At 42.1% G+C, this 14,940-nt stretch overlaps 1 protein-coding gene across 1 annotated transcript in view; it reads right to left on the reverse strand.

Annotated features, from left to right (window-relative positions):
• The window catches only part of PLD5 (phospholipase D family member 5), a 506,673-nt gene extending 493,661 nt beyond the window's left edge, over nucleotides 1–13,012 (reverse strand). Inside the window, exon 1 of the mRNA XM_032642585.1 lies at nucleotides 12,824–13,012. Within this exon, the coding sequence (XP_032498476.1) occupies nucleotides 12,824–13,012 (189 nt within the window). The remainder of the gene's footprint in view (nucleotides 1–12,823) is intronic.
• Between the last annotated feature and the right edge of the window lie 1,928 nt (nucleotides 13,013–14,940).

Raw genomic sequence — 14,940 nt, forward strand, 5'->3', positions numbered from 1 at the left:
TATATTACAAAGCAACAGTAATCAACACAGTATGGTACTGGCACAAAAACAGAAAGACAGATCAGTGGAACAGGATAGAAAGCCCAGAGATAAACCCACGCACATATGGACACCTTATCTTTGATAAAGGAGGCAGGAATGTACAGTGGAGAAAGGACAGCCTCTTCAATAAATGGTGCTGGGAAAACTGGACAGGTACATGTAAAAGTATGAGATTAGATCACTCCCTAACACCATACACAAAAATAAGCTCAAAATGGATTAAAGACCTAAATGTAAGGCCAGAAACTATCAAACTCTTAGAAGAAAACATAGGAAGAACACTCTATGACATAAATCACAGCAAGATCCTTTCTGACCCACCTCCTAGAGTAATGGAAATAAAAACAAAAATAAACAAATGGGACCTAATGAAACTTCAAAGCTTTTGCACTGCAAAGGAAACCATAACCAAGACCAAAAGACAACCCTCAGAATGGGAGAAAACATTTGCAAATGAAGCAACTGACAAAGGATTAATCTCCAAAATTTACAAGCAGCTCATGCAGCTCAATAACAAAAAAACAAACAACCCCATCCAAAAATGGGCAGAAGACCTAAATAGACATTTCTCCAAAGAAGATATACAGAATGCCAACAAACACATGAAAGAATGCTCAACATCATTAATCATTAGAGAAATGCAAATCAAAACTACAATGAGATATCATCTCACACCAGTCAGAATGGCCATCATCAAAAAATCTAGAAACAATAAATGCTGGAGAGGGTGTGGAGAAAAGGGGACACTCTTGCACTGCTGGTGGGAATGTGAATTGGTTCAGCCACTGTGGAGAACAGTATGGAGGTTCCTTAAAAAACTACAAATAGAATTACCATATGACCCAGCAATCCCACTACTTGGCATATACCCTGAGAAAACCAAAATTCAAAGAGAGTCATGTACCAAAATGTTCATTGCAGCTCTATTTACAATAGCCAGGACATGGAAACAACCTAAGCGCCCATCATCGGATGAATGGATAAAGAAGATGTGGCACATATACACAATGGAATATTACTCAGCCTTAAAAAGAAATGAAATTGAGCTATTTGTAATGAGATGGATAGACCTAGAATCTGTCATACAGAGTGAAGTAAGTCAGAAAGAAAAAGACAAATAACGTATGCTAACACATATATATGGAATTTAAGGGAAAAAAATGTCATGAAGAACCTAGGGGTAAGATAGGAATAAAGACGCAGACCTACTGGAGAACGGACTTAAGGATATGGGGAGGGGGAAGGGTGAGTTTTGACAGGGCGAGAGAGAGTCATGGACATATACACACTAACAAACGTAGTAAGGTAGATAGCTGGGGGGAAGCAGCCGCAAGGCACAGGGATATTAGCTCGGTGCTTTGTGACAGCCTGGAAGGGTGGGATGGGGAGAGTGGGAGGGAGGGAGACGCAAGAGGGAAGACATATGGGAACATATGTATATGTATAGCTGATTCACTTTGTTGTAAAGCAGAAACTAACACACCATTGTAAAGCAATTATACCCCAATAAAGATGTTTAAAAAAAAAAAAAAAAAAAAAAAAGAAGCAGGAAACATCTCGAATAAACAACCTAACCTTGCACCTCAAGCAATTAGAGAAAGAAGAACAAAAAAACCCCAAAGCTAGCAGAAGGAAAGAAATCATAAAAATCAGATCAGAAATAAATGAAAAAGAAATGAAGGAAACAATAGCAAAGATCAATAAAACTAAAAGCTGGTTCTTTGAGAAGATAAACAAAATAGATAAACCACTAGCCAGACTCATCAAGAAAAAAAGGGAGAAGACTCAAATCAATAGAATTAGAAATGAAAAAGGAGAAGTAACAACTGACACTGCAGAAATAAAAAAAATCATGAGAGATTACTACAAGCAACTCTATGCCAATAAAATGGACAATCTGGAAGAAATGGACAAATTCTTAGAAATGCACAGCCTGCCAAGACTGAATCAGGAAGAAATAGAAAATATGAACAGACCAATCACAAGCACTGAAATTGAAACTGTGATTAAAAACCTTCCAACAAACAAAAGCCCAGGACCAGATGGCTTCACAGGTGAATTCTATCAAACGTTTAGAGAAGAGCTAACACCTATCCTTCTCAAACTCTTCCAAAATATAGCAGAGGGAGGAACACTCCCAAATTCCTTCTACGAAGCCACCATCACCTTGATACCAAAACCAGACAAGGATGTCACAAAGAAAGAAAACTACAGGCCAATATCACTGATGAACATAGACGCAAAAATCCTCAACAAAATACTAGCAAACAGAATCCAACAGCACATTAAAAGGATCATACACCATGATCAAGTGGGGTTTATTCCAGGAATGCAAGGATTCTTCAATATACGCAAATCTATCAATGTGATAAACCATATTAACAAATCGAAGGAGAAAAACCATATGATCATCTCAATAGATGCAGAGAAAGCTTTCGACAAAATTCAACACCCATTTATGATAAAAACCCTCCAGAAAGTAGGCATAGAGGGAACTTTCCTAAACATAATAAAAGCCATATATGACAAGCCCACAGCAAACATCATCCTCAATGGTGAAAAACTGAAAGCATTTCCACTAAGATCAGGAACAAGACAAGGTTGCCCACTCTCACCACTCTTATTCAACATAGTTTTGGAAGTTTTAGCCACAGCAATCAGAGAAGAAAAGGAAATAAAAGGAATCCAAATCGGAAAAGAAGAAGTAAAGCTGTCACTGTTTGCAGATGACATGATACTATACATAGAGAATCCTAAAGATGCTACCAGAAAACTACTAGAGCTAATCAATGAATTTGGTAAAGTAGCAGGATACAAAATTAATGCACAGAAATCTCTGGCATTCCTATATACTAATGATGAAAAATCTGAAAGTGAAATCAAGAAAACACTCCCATTTACCATTGCAACAAAAAGAATAAAATATCTAGGAATAAACCTACCTAAGGATACGAAAGACCTGTATGCAGAAAATTATAAGACACTGATGAAAGAAATTAAAGATGATACAAATAGATGGAGAGATATACCATGTTCTTGGATGGGAAGAATCAACATTGTGAAAATGACTCTACTACCCAAAGCAATCTACAGATTCAATGCAATCCCTATCAAACTACCACTGGCATTTTTCACAGAACTAGAACAAAAAATTTCGCAATTTGTATGGAAACACAAAAGACCCCGAATAGCCAAAGCAATCTTGAGAACGAAAAAAGGAGCTGGAGGAATAAGGCTCCCTGACTTCAGACTATATTACAAAGCAACAGTAATCAAGACAGTATGGTACTGGCACAAAAACAGAAAGATAGATCAGTGGAACAGGATAGAAAGCCCAGAGATAAACCCACGCACATATGGACACCTTATCTTTGATAAAGGAGGCAGGAATGTACAGTGGAGAAAGGACAGCCTCTTCAATAAATGGTGCTGGGAAAACTGGACAGGTACATGTAAAAGTATGAGATTAGATCACTCCCTAACACCATACACAAAAATAAGCTCAAAATGGATTAAAGACCTAAATGTAAGGCCAGAAACTATCAAACTCTTAGAAGAAAACATAGGAAGAACACTCTATGACATAAATCACAGCAAGATCCTTTCTGACCCACCTCCTAGAGTAATGGAAATAAAAACAAAAGTAAACAAATGGGACCTAATGAAACTTCAAAGCTTTTGCACTGCAAAGGAAACCATAACCAAGACCAAAAGACAACCCTCAGAATGGGAGAAAACATTTGCAAATGAAGCAACTGACAAAGGATTAATCTCCAAAATTTACAAGCAGCTCATGCAGCTCAATAACAAAAAAACAAACAACCCCATCCAAAAATGGGCAGAAGACCTAAATAGACATTTCTCCAAAGAAGATATACAGAATGCCAACAAACACATGAAAGAATGCTCAACATCATTAATCATTAGAGAAATGCAAATCAAAACTACAATGAGATATCATCTCACACCAGTCAGAATGGCCATCATCAAAAAATCTAGAAACAATAAATGCTGGAGAGGGTGTGGAGAAAAGGGGACACTCTTGCACTGCTGGTGGGAATGTGAATTGGTTCAGCCACTGTGGAGAACAGTATGGAGGTTCCTTAAAAAACTACAAATAGAATTACCATATGACCCAGCAATCCCACTACTTGGCATATACCCTGAGAAAACCAAAATTCAAAAAGAGTCATGTACCAAAATGTTCATTGCAGCTCTATTTACAATAGCCAGGACATGGAAACAACCTAAGCGCCCATCATCGGATGAATGGATAAAGACGATGTGGCACATATATACACAATGGAATATTACTCAGCCTTAAAAAGAAATGAAATTGAGCTATTTGTAATGAGATGGATAGACCTAGAGTCTGTCATACAGAGTGAAATGAAGTAAGTCAGAAAGAAAAAGACAAATACCGTATGCTAACACATATATATGGAATTTAAGGGAAAAAAATGTCATGAAGAACCTAGGGGTAAGATAGGAATAAAGACGCAGACCTACTGGAGAACGGACTTGAGGGTATGGGGAGGGGGAGGGGTGAGTTTTGACAGGGCGAGAGAGAGTCATGGACATATACACACTAACAAACGTAGTAAGGTAGATAGCTGGGGGGAAGCAGCCGCAAGGCACAGGGATATTAGCTCGGTGCTTTGTGACAGCCTGGAAGGGTGGGATGGGGAGAGTGGGAGGGAGGGAGACGCAAGAGGGAAGACATATGGGAACATATGTATATGTATAGCTGATTCACTTTGTTATAAAGCAGAAACTAACACACCATTGTAAAGCAATTATACCCCAATAAAGATGTTAAAAAAAAAAAAAAAAAACATATACACAGGTCTGTTTCTGCACTTTCTGTTGATTGATCTATTCAATTATCCTTACACCGATACCACATTGCTTTAATTAATCTAGATTTGCTATCTGGAAACAGTCGACTAAGTTGTTCTTCATCAAGATTGTCTCCTCTATTCTTGGCCTTTTGCATTTTCATACAAATTTTAGAATCACTTTTCAACATATACAAACTTGTTGGGATTTTAATTGGAATTGTATCTACTCTATAGATCAATCTGGGAGAAAATTAAAAAGAAGTCATCAATCTCCTTAAGTATTTGATATTTTTATGCTAATGTAGATGGTAACAGTTTTTTGTTTTATTTTGGAATTGTTTTTTCATAATTTAATTTTGTATAGTAACTTTGTATCCAGTGGCTATGATAAATCCAGTGACATTATTAATTCATTAAGTGTTATCTGTAGTTTATGTTGTTCAAATGTACAAAATAATGTCATCTGCTAATGACAATTTTACTACTTCCTTTGAATTCTTACTCTTGCCTTACTGCATTGGTTATGACCTCCTGTACAATGGTGAACAGAAGTGATGATGGTGGACATCTATGCCTCACTATCCAGGGAGATATTTTTAAATATTTCACCATTGACTATGATTCTTTTTAAAGAAACTCTTTATCAGAATAATGAAGTTTCCTTTTATTTCCAGTTTGTTGAGAATTTTATCATGCCTAAGTATAGAATTTCATCAAACACTTTTACTTCATTTATTGAGATATGGGTTTACTTTCATTCTGTTAATGTGATAAATTACACTGACTTTTGAATTTTATATCAACTTTGTATTACTGGAATAAATTTAACTTTGTTACAATATGTAATCAATATACGACAGGATTCATTACCTATTTTATCCTTGTCTAAACAAGTCCTTTGAAGACAGGGTTTTATGCTACTTTGTATTTTTCTGTATTATTCATAACACTGTAATCATATTATAACTATATTTATAAAATTGTAAGCATCTGGAGAGAGGGCAAAGACTTGCTTTGGTCTTTGTATACTCTCTACTGTTTGGAACACAGTATACATCACATAAATGCTTGTTGAATGAAAGTCCTCATAATCTCCTAACAAAGTGTCTTTCACATAAAAGTCACTCTAAATAAATATCTGTTGATGATGAGTGTGTCAGTTAGCGCTTTCTTTACTTCAATGAGTCCCATTTTCTCAATTTAATTCCTCATGTTATACTTGTAAGAGCCCTAACAACTTATTGGCAGGAGCACAATTATAGCTCAATTCAGAAAAAGAATATGTTCACAAGTTTCACCATCTACTCTAGAGGATAAAAAACCATATTTATCACCCAATTGCCATGACATCCAGTCCCATGATACCCAGTCAGGTAGTCCAGCTTGGGCCCACTTCATATGTTAGGCATCAGCGAGATTTTCCAAAGTACATAAGTACACCTGGGAAAGTTTCCCATGTTCTTCATTCTGCTTCATAAGCCCTGCTTAACAGCTTGATTTGTGATTTTAGAAACTGGGCTCTTTTGTCTCTGTTTCTGAGAAAAATTTAAACATACATTTTTGGTAAAAAGGTCTGTCTCTTCACAACCACTGTGTGGCATTTCAACTGTAACTCAACATTTATGTTGTACTCTCAAAGCACAATTTATGTAGGTATGAATTTGAGACAATCAGTAACTTTAAATGTCCCCAACACATACACTTGAAGCAACAACTCTGGGTTGCTACTTTACCACAAATTCTCTCTCTGCCTAACTATGCCATCTATCAGTCAATTCAGTACAAGAAAATAACATATTATAGTTACTGTCTTGTTCCAGAAATTCAAAAGATTCATCAGATTTCTTGACCTTTAGAGCCAGAACAGAAGAACTGGAAACTGTTACATAGGCTTAAACCTGAGACAGATACAGAAATCTGTGAGGAGAAGTGAAAACTTTCAGAGAAACTAGCCAGAGGAAATAGGTAGTGGCTATTACATGGAAGAAGGGAAGAAAAAAGGAATCTTAGCGTCAGTAGTCTTGAGCTTCTCAAGTTAAATATATTTAATATATCACTGACAGTGATTATGTTAAAATAACTCAATAAGCCATACCCAACAGAGTTCAAAGAAGTCAAAGTTTCTTCAAAACAAACTGAAGTGTCAACCCACTGTCCATTAGTAGAATAAATATATGCCACCTAAAGTAATGACAAATACAATAATGGACACAACACTGATGCATTGGAACACACTCAAGAGACATCTAGACTTTCATTTCTTGACGCATGGGTTAGAGAGGCAGAGAATTCTGCCTCAGCCCATTCTGTTTATCTAAAGTCACAGTAAATAATCCTGGTAAATGTTAATGTTCTTAAATGTTTGCCAGACTAAAATTATCCAGTCTGGCCAAAAATACATAAACATAAAAAAGGATATTTTCTCCTTGTTCATTTGTTTGTTTCGTTGGTTGATTTTTAATGGTACATTTTAAAGATGCATTCCCTTAGGTTGAACTTTGTCTTTTGGTGCTTTACTGATCTGCTCTGTGGATATAATTACTTTCATGAATCTGCTCTGTGGGACATAAATAACATTACATAATATGAGCCTAGACCATGGTGACCAAGATTGCTCCAATCCATTTATTCTTCTTTGTTCATCATGTGAATAATTTATTCCAGGAGGCAAGTGTGCACTTGGCATTTATCTACTATTCACTAGTAACATAAACTCTATTTAAGTGTGAAAATTCACACTTAGAGAAGACAATTTTTTTTTTTAGTGAGGCACTTACTAAACCAAGCAAGACACTAGGGCTCACTACAAGTGTGAACATTAAGGATTCTGTCTTCTACTCTTTACAGTTTCTCTCTTCTGCTTTCTCTTTCCTCTGAGCCACCATGCAGATAAATATCACAACCAGCGCAAAGCTGGGAAGGAAAGCAGAAGGTGGGGACAGGGCAAGGAGTTGGTCTCCACTAGCAGAGCCCACAAAGAGAGTGAGAACAAGAGTCAGCCTCAGAATGGCCAGGCAGGGAACAAACAGGGGCCCACTGGCCCAGGAAAGAAGCCCCCAGAAAATGGACCAGAAGCCAGGCAAAGAGGCAATTTAACAGGCCAGGAATGGTGAGCTGGCCTTGCTGACAAAAGGACCCACACACTTCTGGGTCCAGAACTATAATTCCAGCAGGCTGATCTCAAATATGAAATCTGAAAGCTCTTTGGGTGGAGAGTGCAGGCTCAGCCAAGCAACACCTGAGCAGCGATTATACCTATAGGTATTGTGTGTTGAGCACTGAGCACAGGCCATATGCTGTGCTAAGCGTTTTATGTCTCATGGTCAGCCTTATGAGCTAGTCATGGATGTTCTCTTTCTCCTTCTTTTGGGTCTTGGTTGAATGCACCTTCCTCACCCCCTTTCAAGAAAGCCTTGGCCAGGAAACTTTCTTGGGCCAACTGTCATGAGTCAAATAGATGCACCACTTCTGGGCAGAAGTACTGAAAGGCAATTCATGATTCACCAGCTTCCCTTCAGCTGACTTGACAATCATGAAAACAAGTATCAGGATGGAGCTCCCAGCAGGCCAGGCAACTAAGATGTGGAAAATACCCTGCTGCTACGGATTGGATATCTGGATGCTTATGCCCCCCTCCACCCCAGCCGAATTCACGTGTTGAAATCCAATCCTCAATAGGCTGGAATTTGGAGGTGGGGCCTTTGGGAGGTGATCAGGTAATAAGGCTGGAGTCCACATGAACAAGATAGTCTTCAGAGAGCTCCCCCATCACCACCACCACCACCACCACCACCACCACGTGAGGACTCAGCAAAAAGACGGCTATCTATGAACCAGGAAGCAGGCCCTACCAGACACCAAATCTGCCTGTGCCTTGATCTTGGACTTCCCAGCTTCCAGAACTGTGGGAAATAAATGTTTAAAAGCTACCCAGTCTGTTACAGCAGATCGAACTAAGACACCTGCCAACCTGCACAGGTGAGAAGAGTGAAGAAAAATTTCTTTTGTAGTACTTACTGAGCCGCTGCCATAAGGGGACTGTGCATCACTGGAGTATAGGCATGGGCTGTCTCCCTGAATCACCCAGTAAACCTGCAACTCCTTATGGAGGACTGAATGTACATCCTGGTGACTGTGGGTCCTTTGCCCAGGCCTATCTAACCAGAGCCCCACTCTTAACCACACTGTGGCAAAAGCTAACTGAACAAGCGGGAGAGAAAATAAGACACCCCCATCTCCATAAACAGCATCAGGAACTTCTACACACACAACTGACATCAGGCCAGGCGACTTAGCGGAGTAGCCACTGCAACTCTCTAACTTTGTGGGAAAAAAAAAAAAGTCAATCAAGGCATATACCACCAAAGGACACCAGCCTAATGTTACACCGTCCTCTGGGATAGCCAAACTGTATTAAATGGTGACTCTCAAAGTGATCCAGCCCCAGGGAGGGCTGACAGAGCAGAGTGGGTTAGAGTTGAAAAAGTGGCCCCATGCTCCTCTTCTTTGCTAGATCATAACCCTTCACTTTTACATTATACCTAAAGTAAATATGGGATCCTACAGAGAATAAGACTTCCATTGTTTCCCAAACCTAATGCTTTCTAAAGCCATAGGCGTTATGAGGCAGAACAGGAGGCGAAAGATTCTAAGAACCAAGACACTATTTGCAGCTAATAAGACAACATTCTACGCAGGGCCCAGAAATTTTACTTTTTCCTGAAATTTACAAGTAGAGTTCAAAATCTAGAATTCATGGTATAAACATAACTTCCTTGTATCTTCTAATCATGACTTAAGAATGGGAAAATTCCCGCACATACATTTATTTCTTAATGGGTATTCATCTTAAGTATCAACCAACCAACAACAGGAGACCTACTAGAGAATGGACTTGAGGATATGGGGAGGGGTAAGGGTAAGCCGTGACAAAGCGAGAGAGAGGCATGGACATATATACACTACCAAACATAAGGTAGATAGCTAGTGGGAAGCAGCCGCATAGTACAGGGAGATCAGCTCGGGGCTTTGTGACCACCTAGAGGGGTGGAATAGGGAGGGTGGGAGGGAGGGAGACGCAAGAGGGAAGAGATATGGAAACATATGTATATATATAACTGATTCATTTTGTTGTAAAGCAGAAACTAACACACCATTGTAAAGCGATTATACACCAATAAAGATGTTAAAAAAAATTTAAAGATGAGTTGAATGTATTCCAATCCTTAATCATTCAATTTCTGTCACTTTTGTCCAATCTGGGGATTAGTCCTGCAGCCTTTAAACTAGAAAAGGAGAGGTAAACTATTCTCATTTTTAGCAAATTGAGTGGAAATATATTCTCTAGCTGTCACTTTACATTGTGTTATTGACTTTCAGATTAAGCAATGCCTCTGAAGTCTGGACAGAGTCCACACTCCGTTATTGGGATGACTGAATATGCGTACCATTTGAAGCCATAATTTATTTATGGCCTTAATACTGGGTTGGCTTTTAAAGCATGAGCAAAATAACAGTAGGCTGTTCTCATGCATATGATCTCCATTATAATTATTCATTTTTAACATAATAAAAATGGTAGTCATCCATTTGATTAGACAGATCAAAGGGGTCAAACTACCATATATCACCTTTGAATTTCACATGATACACTCATCCTAATCTCTGCAACATCTAAATCTGAAGGTGTCACATGTGTTCAGAATGTTGTCTATCATAAAGTCAACATTACATTTTCATGCTTTGTGTGGCAATAACATACTGGGTTATATCTGTTATGGGTTTTTAGATTTTAAATATCTAATTAGAAATTAACATCAAACTACTTGAAACATCATAGTGTAGACAACATAGGACAGATGAGCTTGAATGAAAATAAAATTACATTGTTATGCTAATTTAATTTTCCATAGCACTTTCATAAATATTATTTCACTAAAGTGTTTGTAGATGTTTCAAAGGGGCAAGAGAATATCACAAAAAAATGTCACTGGAAGCAAAGCCCCCTTTCTAACTGAAAGCAAGTGTACAGGAAAATATCAGAACAGAATATGTTTCATGATATGTATTTGAGAAAGCAAACAAAACTGTTACTTTGATTTAAATAACAAAAGAGGTAATTTTTCAAAAAATAAGTACAAGGTTCTATTTTGGAGCATCTGAGTGAAGAAGAAAGCATAGATCCTTATGTGCAAACAACCAGATCTCACTTTCCTTGGTCTCTAACCCTCAGCAGGCACTGAGCATCCTATACTCATCCACAAAGGTGAGGCTGCCGTGGCCCACCCTGTAGGACTTAATACTTTCAGTGAAAATCTAAAAGTGAGAAACCATTTAAGTATAATGTGTGCAATGTCTGTGACTCAAGGAGACATAGTCGTAAATAAGTCGTACTTATTTTCAGTAAGAAAATAAAGGAACTAGACCAGCTAAAAGCACAAGCTGCAAATGAACACATATTCAGAGTGACACTGAAATGAAGACATACTCTATCACCATCCTAAGGGTAGACCATTCTCCCTAGTACTCATAAAACGACATCAGGATCCAAATTACAGGAAGATGCTATTTGCCCCTCTTTAATAACCACAGGTTCCTTCGCTAATTGTGGAGCTTGCATTTTTAAACAGATACTGCTGCCTTTCAAACAACTTGCATCCTAGAAATCTCCTTCAGTTACTTCCATGGTCTTAAGGATCTGAGGCATCCATTTGATATTGTCTCTACACACAAGACAGCATGCACCCCAATTCAAACCTTTAAACCTGCGCTTTCGGACTTGATCAGGCCCTAAGAGAAAAGGCAAAGACCTTCCTTTCAGACTGGGTAAGAGAAATACTCCTTTGCCCTCTTCCTCCTGGGAAGCTAGTTGCTGCTGAAATGCCCAAGAGAAGAGAAGCGCGCGGAGTAGGGGGTGGGGGGCGGAGGAGACGGGGGAGGGGTAGGTCCTTGCGGCGGTAGATGTGTGAGTTCCAGAAGTTCTTTCTATCATAATTGGCGATGTGACCCAAATACAAGGAAACCTCCACATTCCATTAACAGACTCAATTTGGATTATGCAGCTCCGCGGAAAGAAACGGCATTTTCTCTGTAGCCAGTTGTGCTGCCCTCGAGATAACTCTCTTAGTTTCATGTTAACATTTGGTTAAGGAGATGCTGATGGGTCAGATTTGACACTGTGAATCCACTAAACGCCGTTTTACAGGGACTTTTTCTCTCCTGAATGGCGAGCCTAGGGGCTCGGCCCCAGCGCCAATAACGTTTCCGGCGAAACACGCACTCTTTGGGAGACGGGGTCCCCGCTCGCCAGCCCCCACCCTCCAAGCGGCGAGTCCCGGGAGCAGGGCGACCTGCTCTTCCTTTCTCTGTTTCTCCTTGCAATGTGCAAACCCCTCCCTAGCTGGGCGCAAGTAGAGAGGACCGCCACCTGCTCATCCCAGAGGATACGCTGCAGAAAACTCGAATGGATCTTGCGCGGACACAGGCTGGATGCCAGCGGCGACAACTTTACGGATTTGTTCATGTTAGTTCTGGACCGGGTAAAATAGCCCCAAAGACGCGAGCAAACGCCCCTCTGAAGCCCACTGCCGTGCAACGCCGGCTCCTTGGAGCCACGCTGGGGCAGTTCCCCTTCTTGCTCACCCCACAAACGCACTGCGAACGACCCCCCCCACCCCGGCAGTGGAAGCCCGGAGAGGTCGAGGTGTGCGGGTCCAGGCAGTGCGGAAGGGAACAACCCCGCCCCGCCCCGCCCCTCCCTTCCCCTCCCCTCCCCGCAGCCCGCTCCTTCCCGGCAGGAAAGTGCTGGAGAGGCCCCGGGCGGGCGTAGGACTCGGACGCCCCGGTCCCAAGCCGGGCCGCCGGCGGGGTCCCCGCGCCCGGCCCCGGGGCGCGCGTGTGGCAGGTGCAGGGCCGCGGTCGGGGGAGCGAGCCGCGCTTACGTGCTCCAGCTTGTCTTTCCTCCGGAGCCAGACGCTGGCGCTGTAGTCCTGCTGCTTGACGCTGCTGTAGAAGTTCGCGCCCACTCGGGTCAGGCTCGGCGAGGGCTCCTTGGGGCGGCTTTTCAGCCTCATCTGCTCAAAGCCCTCGTGGGGGGAGGCCGAGAGCCACTCGTGCTGCCGGATCTCCATGCTGACATGACCAGGCGGCGGCCGGCGCGCAGCGAGCTCGGGATGGGCGTGCGAGAAGCCGGCCGGGGCTGAGGGAGGAGCGAGCGGGCGCGGGCAGGGCGCGGGGAGCCGAGCGCGGGCAGGGCGGGGTGAAGCGGACGGGGAGGGAGGGGGAGGAGAAGGAAAGGAGGGGAGGAGGGAGAGGAGAAAGATGGGGCACGAGGGAGGCCGCGAGCTAGGCGTAGGCGCAAGGTGCGGGCGGCTGCGGTCCCGGGCGGGCGCTCAGCACGCCGGCCCCCGGCTGAGCGCGGCGGGAGGGGGCGGGGGAGTGGGAGTGGGAGGGGCGGCGGGAGGGGGGAGGGGCGGCGTGCGCCTGCAGGTTGGCGCAGTGAGGAGGCAGAGGGTAGCGAGTCCGTCCGCCGCCCCTCCCCGCGCGCCTAGGCCAGCGGTGGCTGGGCGGCGGACCTGCCTTCCGCAGCCTTCCCTCAGCAGGGCTCCGAGTCTTCCCCTCGCATTTTTACTTGAAAGCGAAGAGCAGCTGGAGAAGTCGGCGCTGTCTCCGTGCCCCCTCCCTCCTTGGCATCACCCCGCCTTTCCCCCACTCGCCGCCTCCGACCTCTGCCTCCCCTCTTTCTCAAAGTTCAGTAACTTCCAGCCTCAGGAGCCCATTTGCCCCACCCTGGGGGACTCCGAACAGAAGGTGTCCAGCAACCCCAGAAAATGGCCCCAAGGACGAGTGTCTTCTTGAGCCTGGCACGATTTCCTTTGGAGGGTGTAGTGATGCAGACCCTCCCGGTGCGGTAGCCCAGCGGCGGAGCGTAGCTCCTAGCAGCCTCGCCCCTCGGATCCTGGGAGGGCGATTCCGGACCCCTGCTGCAAATACTCCGCCTCCACTCCGTTCTGAAGGCTCTGGGGCCCGAGAGCCGTGCGGTTCTCTTCTTGATTCCGGGCTCCCAGGGCCAGGTTTTACATCCCCAAAGCTTTTTACCCGGGCTTTCCCTCTCAGGCCTAGACTTAAGACAGGCTGCCTCGACGATTTTTTAGAAATAAGGCGGCATATTAATAATTAAATCTCTTTATCTTTTTCTATTTTTGAAATCAACGTTTTTCAAGACATTCTTTGGTTTTCCAAAACGCTGAATAACAACTAGTGTTAAGGATTTCTCAGGTCCATTTAAAAGCTTGTTAAATGTTTGAAAGCTAGAGAAGTGTAATGGAGTGTTTAAAGGGAGCCACAGATGGTAAACTGAACTCTCTAGCCCTTGGCAGAACTGTTCCCCAGAACTGTCCACCTTGCATTATAGTTTCGAAGAAAGACATTCTGGGTTGGAATTTGATGAAGTTCTGTGAGGGCAAGGATTGTGTATCATACCCTTTTAAAGCCTCCAAATGAGAGGATGGTATTGTAATAATAGTTGAAATAGAATCCTATGAGCAGTCAATTTGAGGACGAAGCAGCTACATATAAACAACACACAATTCTTGGTTATTCTAAATCGGTTTTCTTAGGAGCTGAATTGCATTGTGTAATGTGTACCCCAGTCTGTGGGTTATCTCTAAATCTCACAGTTATTTTGCAAGACACAGGTTATTCACCCCATTTTCCTGGTGAGGGAAGGAACCGAGACTCAGGCATTAATCCCACTTCAAAGCAAGGATCTGAACCATGATTAAAAGGCTGCTAACGCTATACATTCCACTGTCTTGTCTCTCATATTTTGCTATTACAATTTAGCTTTCACTGCTTTTGCTTTTTAAAGTATAAACATACAATTTAAATGATTACAAGTATATATATATACATATATATGTATATATATATCTTTTATAATATTGGTGTTAGAAAAACCAGACTGCCGTTCTGCAAAGGCTACCTCTGCTTTTTGCTCTATAAGATTACACTGTAGGTCATGTGATATAGCCAAACCTTGGCAAGTGACAGATTTCCA

This window comes from Phocoena sinus, chromosome 1 (assembly GCF_008692025.1).
Source record: "Phocoena sinus isolate mPhoSin1 chromosome 1, mPhoSin1.pri, whole genome shotgun sequence".
In the NCBI taxonomy this organism is placed as follows: Eukaryota; Metazoa; Chordata; class Mammalia; order Artiodactyla; family Phocoenidae; genus Phocoena; species Phocoena sinus.